General features: G+C 40.0%; 1 protein-coding gene across 1 annotated transcript; it reads left to right on the forward strand.

The window, feature by feature from the left end:
- Positions 1-1,494: 1,494 nt before the first annotated feature.
- On the forward strand, positions 1,495-6,797 carry LOC146578962 (uncharacterized). The gene is made up of 7 exons (XM_085260122.1): positions 1,495-1,773; positions 2,652-2,720; positions 2,882-3,014; positions 3,224-3,306; positions 3,509-3,750; positions 4,275-4,381; positions 5,543-6,797. Exons 1-7 carry the CDS (start codon positions 1,530-1,532, stop codon positions 6,666-6,668), a joined length of 2,004 nt encoding a protein of 667 aa, XP_085116248.1. The 5' UTR covers positions 1,495-1,529; the 3' UTR covers positions 6,669-6,797.
- Positions 6,798-7,152: the final 355 nt, after the last annotated feature.

Here is a 7,152-nt window from a genome sequence, read left to right on the forward strand (position 1 = left end):
AAGCGTGTGGAAAAACCAAGGCGCAAAATAACTGCCCATGAACTGAGAAAAGTCAAGCGTGCAGCTGCCAAGATGCCACTTGCCACCAGTTTGGCCATATTTCAGAGCTGCAACATCACTGGAGTGCCCAAAAGCACAAGGTGTGCAATACTCAGAGACATGGCCAAGGTAAGAAAGGCTGAAAGACGACCACCACTGAACAAGACACACAAGCTGAAACGTCAAGACTGGGCCAAGAAATATCTCAAGACTGGTTTTTCTAAGGTTTTATGGACTGATGAAATGAGAGTGAGTCTTGATGGGCCAGATGGATGGGCCCGTGGCTGGATTGGTAAAGGGCAGAGAGCTCCAGTCCGACTCAGACGCCAGCAAGGTGGAGGTGGAGTACTGGTTTGGGCTGGTATCATCAAAGATGAGCTTGTGGGGCCTTTTCGGGTTGAGGATGGAGTCAAGCTCAACTCCCAGTCCTACTGCCAGTTTCTGGAAGACACCTTCTTCAAGCAGTGGTACAGGAAGAAGTCTGCATCCTTCAAGAAAAACATGATTTCCATGCAGGACAATGCTCCATCACACGCGTCCAAGTACTCCACAGCGTGGCTGGCAAGAAAGGGTATAAAAGAAGAAAAACTAATGACATGGCCACCTCGTTCACCTGATCTGAACCCCATTGAGAACCTGTGGTCCATCATCAAATGTGAGATTTACAAGGAGGGAAAACAGTACACCTCTCTGAACAGTGTCTGGGAGGCTGTGGTTGCTGCTGCACGCAATGCTGATGGTGAACAGATCAAAACACTGACAGAATCCATGGATGGCAGGCTTTTGAGTGTCCTTGCAAAGAAAGGTGGCTATATTGGTCGCTGATTTGTTTTTCTTTTGTTTTTGAATGTCAGAAATGTATATTTGTGAATGTGGAGATGTTATATTGGTTTCACTGGTAAAAATAAATAATTGAAATGGGTATATATTTGTTTTTTTGTTAAGTTGCCTAATAATTCTGCACAGTAATAGTCACCTGCACACACAGATATCCCCCTAAAATAGCTAAAACTAAAAACAAACTAAAAACTACTTCCAAAAACATTCAGCTTTGATATTAATGAGTTTTTTGGGTTCATTGAGAACATGGTTGTTGTTCAATAATAAAATGATTCCTCAAAAATACAACTTGCCTAATAATTCTGCACTCCCTGTATCTATCTATCTATCTATCTATCTATCTATCTATCTATCTATCTATCTATCTATCTATCTATCTAGATAGATAGATCTATCTAGATAGATCTATCTAGATAGATCTATCTAGATAGATAGATAGATAGATAGATAGATAGATAGATAGATAGATAGATAGATACTGTCATGCTCCAGACGGGTTGTTGTTTTTTTTTATAGTAAATGTGTGTATACAGTGTTTCAGTCTGCTTTCTTTATAACGTTTCTCCCCGGACACATTTTGCGACAGCACAATAAGAACACCGTCCGGTCAGTGTCGTTCGCCTCTGAGACGGACCCGTGAAAACACACACATGTTTTATCTCGAGAAGAGCGGCAACTCGGAGTCCCCCGACAGCGTCGCTAACATGTCCAAGAGCGACATACTGAGAGGAATCATCACTGAGAAACTGAGCACAGCCGCCCGGGAGATCTTAGCAGTGGTGGAGAGGACTGTAGCCGACTACGAGGAGGAGGCTGCGGGCTTCAGGCAGGAGATCGACCGGCAGAGGAGACTGCTGGAGCTCCTGCAGCCTCGGGTCAAGCTTGAGAGGACAGGTCAGTGACAGAGGCGGATTTGCCGAACTTCATTTAAAAATGACTCATTTAATATTTCCTCGCTAGCTGGTGAATATAGTGACTTCACAGTGCAAGAAGAAAATGTCCGCACAATTGTTTAGAAATGGATTAACAAGTCGGCATGCGTTTAGTCAGCTTTCACAGGATAATGTGAGACAATCACCGCTTTTGGGGTTCCTTTAACTTTATGGGCAGCCCACCCCCTGAAGCTAATGAAAAATTAATTCTACTAAAACTCAAACTTTTCACTTGTGTTTCTTAAATTTTGACTTAATAACTTGCAGCTTTCCCTTCCCCACTGTCACCAAAGTGCGTGTGATGTGGTTTCTATGTATTATTGTAGGGTCAAATGTTGTAATTTGACACTGAATAAATAAAATTGAATTGAATATAACTGAAATTTCTAGTTATTCAGAAGTAAGTTGCATTTTCAAGTCGGCTTGTCAACATTTTTAATTAACCCAAAACTTGAGCTGATTATAAACATTTTTGACTTAATGACTCATAATTTACAGTTTTTCAGGAGTTAGTCGCAATTTTGAGATACTGATTTGAAATTTGGACTTGGCTCTGATCAGCAATTTTTATTTTTCAATGTTGGAAATGAGCTTACATATAAAACATAAAGGTGAAGTTTTCACAGTTCACATGAAGCCTGCTCTATCAGTTTTAAGAATTTAGGATGTCAGATTTTCCACAGTCTGCAGTTATTTGAGTGATAAACAGGACTAAATCCCAACTTTAAAGCTGCTCTTTAAAAATACATGTTGCTTTCAGCTGTTCATAGCAATATTGTGTTTGGCCATACATGAAGTAACTGATCAGATCTGACTGACAAAAGTAATCTCTTGTCACAGATCTGGACATCCATGAGGTGGTGGTCATGACCGGAGACAAAGAGGATCAGCAGCACACACATCTGCCGGGTTTGTTTTCTGTCAAAGCTTGTTTTCTTAAATGTTGAGAAAAAGGAGGAATGAGTGAATGAACGACTCTAAGGACAATACGTTTTTGCTGCAACACTAAAGATGATGTTCAGACTTACATATGGTAGTAAATAGTAAAATAGGGTGTGTAATGTTTCCAGGTATGGAGGGTCCTGGAAGTCCAAGTCTGCTACGTCGTGATGAAGATGAAGATGAGCAGCGGATGGCCCAAATGTCGATGAGTTCCAGGCAGAAAAGAGAAAATCTGATGCACCCGGATTATGAAATACCAAGGTTACAAATGCAATCAGAATCAGAATACTTTATTGATCCCTGGGGGAAATTATTTCAACAGTTTATGTCAACAGTCTGGATGTTACAGTTAGTTTACATTGTGACGCTTTGTGTTTTAACAAAAAACTTTGCATTTGCACCACGGCTTCACCTTTGCCAGTACTGGCCTGAATGTAGTGCTGTAACACAACTACCATTTCTCCTGACAGGAAGAAGTCCAGCAGACATTGGCTCAGTGACACACAGAGACATCTACATTTCAGGATTTGTTTCCTGGAGGACTCTCAAGACGGTATGCTCTCAAACATGGGTACATTTGAAGTTCCTATCTTAGCACCTGAACCAAATAGCCAGACCTAACGATACTAAAAACCTTAAATGTTCAAGGACTTGCAGATGAACTTGCAGAGTTCTGAGATGCTGCCGGCCAGGATAACCATTGTTTCCTCACTGCTTGCAAAGTCTTGATCTCACGATGGTTTCTTCTTTTTCAGGGTTTAAAAAAACTCTGTTTGAGGACCTGAAGTGTCCCCGTGATCTAAAGGAGGGTGACTTCTTGGACATGATCAAGTCCACGTTCCCTCAGCTGGCCGGGGACAAACCGCTGAACATCTTCAAGTCTGACCACAGTAAGAGACTCCAGAGGCTCATGCTGAAGACCCTGACACCAGAAGACATCTACAGGACCACGAAGCCCACCGGGCTTGAAAAGGCTGTCCTCTATGTCAAACTTAAGGTCGACACTAGAGTAGTTTTCCTCACTGCTGCCACAGATATAGTTATAGTCATGAAAAGTCTGTTAACAGGTAAAACATTAAAGGAAAAATGATAAATAAGTGTTCAAAACTAAATACCTCTTATGGTGCGTTTGATTTCTTCTGCTTCCAGCTGACTCTTTAGGAAACAAAACAAATGACAGCACGAACACACCACTGAACAGAGCAGAACATTTCCACTGTAATAACAGATCAACTGTAACTTGAATTGCTGCTCTGAACTTGGTTCTGTTAGTATTGAGATATCTTCATGGAAGTTTGTGTTTATTTGGCAAAAATGGTGATGAAATATGTCCTAAAATAAGCTTTTCCCACTGTGTCTGTCTGAGATACAGTCAGATGAGCCAAAACAAATGGCTTTGACCTGCGTTAAAACCATGTTCTGATTGACTAAAATGCAAACAACTAAAACAAGAAGAATAACTGATTTAAATGACGTTAGTACTTTCTGAGTTTTTGTAAAGTTGTTTTGTTTATCTTACAGACAGGAGAGGAAGACGAGGAGGAAGAACTTCACCTGTTACCCACAAGTGATAAACCTTTAACACACAGTGACAGAGTGCTTATGAAAGGCGATGAAGCCATTTCAAGGTGAATTAAAAACTTAAAAAGAAATGTTGAGTTATTTTGTTTAAAGGTCAATGAAACAGTGTGTCCTTTTTACAGGCTGTTAATGAAATATTAGCAAGTATACCACCCTATAAAGATAAAGATCCCCTAACAAACACAACCGTTTGAATTGCTGGCTTGTATGTAAAAGCAAAACATTTACAAACACAATGTCAAACAGTTGACAGATGACACTCTACTCTTTACATAAAACCAAATGAAAACCTCAATCAGGATTTTTTTTTCTTAAGTATTTTTATTCATATTTAGGCATGAAAAGATGAAAAAAGATCCTGATTGAGGTTGTCATAATTCATGCATGACAGGGTAAAATAACAATAATTACAATGTATCATGTCATACACCTATAGTAACATTAAACGACCAGTGGGTGACAGGGTATAGAGTGACACATCAGCGTCCAATGTAGTGGTTCATGTGTAAGTGTAACATCAACACTGACACAAATACAGAAAACAGCCTTTGAATAGCTGTTCACTGTAGTGACCACTATGTGTGAAAGAGTTACAGGCCTGGACTGGTAGTCTTGCATATTGTGCATTTCCCCTATTGGGCTGGCGAGCCTGTGGACTAATAGTTGAATGTAATTTAATTCTTTGTCGATATAATTATACGGGCCAGTCCATCCGTGCCCGAATAGACTGTTACAATAGATCATAGAAAATAAAAATGATCTACACAAAAAATTATGTTTGAAGGCAAAACGACTGGAATGAATTAAAACACTGATCCATGACCAAGAAATATTCTTGATTTTATAATAAATTCACAAAATGAACTAAATTTTAATTTGTATTCATTACCCTCATTGAGAACTGCAACCATCAGTAAAAAGAAACCTACTGAAGGAACACTCATTAGCTATTTCTATAGTCTTAAAATTATTTGTACCCAACATTTAAAACATTTAATTGCTCCATATTCTTGATATTAAAAATACGTTATTATCGACCAACATAATAGCCAGCTCCTCACAGCTTTTAAATATCATGATTTCAAATAAAGTTTTGATTATTATATTAATGTGAGGTTTGCAAGCAATTTGTTATAATTCTTGGCTTGTCCGTATTTTTCAGTCCATATTCATAAATGAATTTATGAAAATCTTTGTTTTCTTACCAGCTCCGTTCAACAACTAGACTATACCAAAGTGGATGTCATGGCCAACAGCTCAGCATCACAACTACAGCTCTTGCTAACAAAAGATGCTGCTGTAAATGGGTCTAGTGATGACAAACATGGAGTCGTGGCATTAAACCCAGAGCTGCAGGTGGCAAAACGTTCGAAGGCAAAAGAGCTCCAAAGTAGTTCGGAGACAATTCAGACAAGTACAATAGCCTGTAAAGTGTGTGGACTCCAGGGAAACCAGGACAGCTTGATTCAACATGCATGGAGTCACGTGGATGAGTCACCGGCTGTTTGTGGAATTTGTGGAGAACGTTTTGAATCAGTGGAAACATTAAAGGGACATCTTACAAATGACCCAAAATATCACAACTCTAATAACCAAATGTCTCTGCAAACAGAGGCGAAACAATACAAATGTGAAACTTGCGCTAAATCATTTGGTCTAAAGGAGCAGCTGGAAATTCATTGCAAGGAGCACGCTGGCCTACAGAAATACCACTGCAACATCTGCGGGAAAGCTCTCTCCCATCTTCGATCAATGAGACGGCACAAGCTGACTCACACAGTGGAGCGACCCCACAGTTGTGAAGTTTGCGGGAAGCATTTCAGATGCCCGCACGTTTTAAATTCTCACAAGAAAATCCACACGGTCAGGGAGCGGCCGTATCTCTGCCACATCTGCTGCAAAAGCTTCATGTCAAACAGCGTTCTGTCGACTCACATGAAGATTCACAGCAATGAGAGGCCACACATCTGCTTGGTGTGCAAAAAGGCTTTTATTTATAAAGGTAGTCTAAAGGCTCACATGCGAATGCACACCGGCGAGAAACCGTACAGCTGTTCCCAGTGCGGCCGCTCCTTCAAGCACAAGTGTCACCTGAACGACCATGTCAGGAGCCATTCAGGCATCAAACAGTTTGTGTGCAGCATTTGTGGGAGAGCGTGCTCTCGCCAAACTCAGCTGAAGACCCACATGAGGACCCATAATGGAGAGAAACCGTACCAGTGCGACATCTGCAAGAGGTGCTTCTCGCACCGCGGTACTCTCAAGTCACACGTGAAGATCCACGAGGCCAAAAAAAAAGACAGTGACCCGCCCGAAAACCAGACAGTGTGTTAACATGGGCTCGATTCCCTCCTATGCAACTTGTACGACTCTTGACTTTTTTTCTTTTAAAGAAAAAGTGTTAAATGAGGTATTCCTTTGGTAACAAAGCTCATGACATAAATACTTGGGTCTTGAGAGAAGGACATGAATAAAAATTATTTAATGAATAAATAATTTTTATTAAGAAAGAACTGCATAATTGGTTGTTTTTCTGGATATAAGTACTGAAAAGCCTAAAGAGATGACTAGTTCTGCTTTTTTGAAAGACAATTAAGCCAAATCTAAAGGGAAGAAATCAAAATGTAAGGAACATGTTTGAATGATTAAAAACACACACCAGCAGATTCACAGAAATAACTGACACTATCTTACCCTGTAGCGTAAGGAAAAACATGAAAGTAGACTTTCAGTCAGTCAGTAAGAAAAAAAACTAATTTGCGTTAATTTAAAAAAATTAACGCAAAAAAACCAGTCTTGATTCTGACTTCATGTTTTC

The sequence above is a fragment of the Mchenga conophoros genome, linkage group LG3 (genome assembly GCF_057382185.1).
Source record: "Mchenga conophoros isolate Kocher_MC1m ecotype Shallow Benthic linkage group LG3, M_conophoros_male_GT1.1, whole genome shotgun sequence".
NCBI classification, from domain to species: domain Eukaryota; kingdom Metazoa; phylum Chordata; class Actinopteri; order Cichliformes; family Cichlidae; genus Mchenga; species Mchenga conophoros.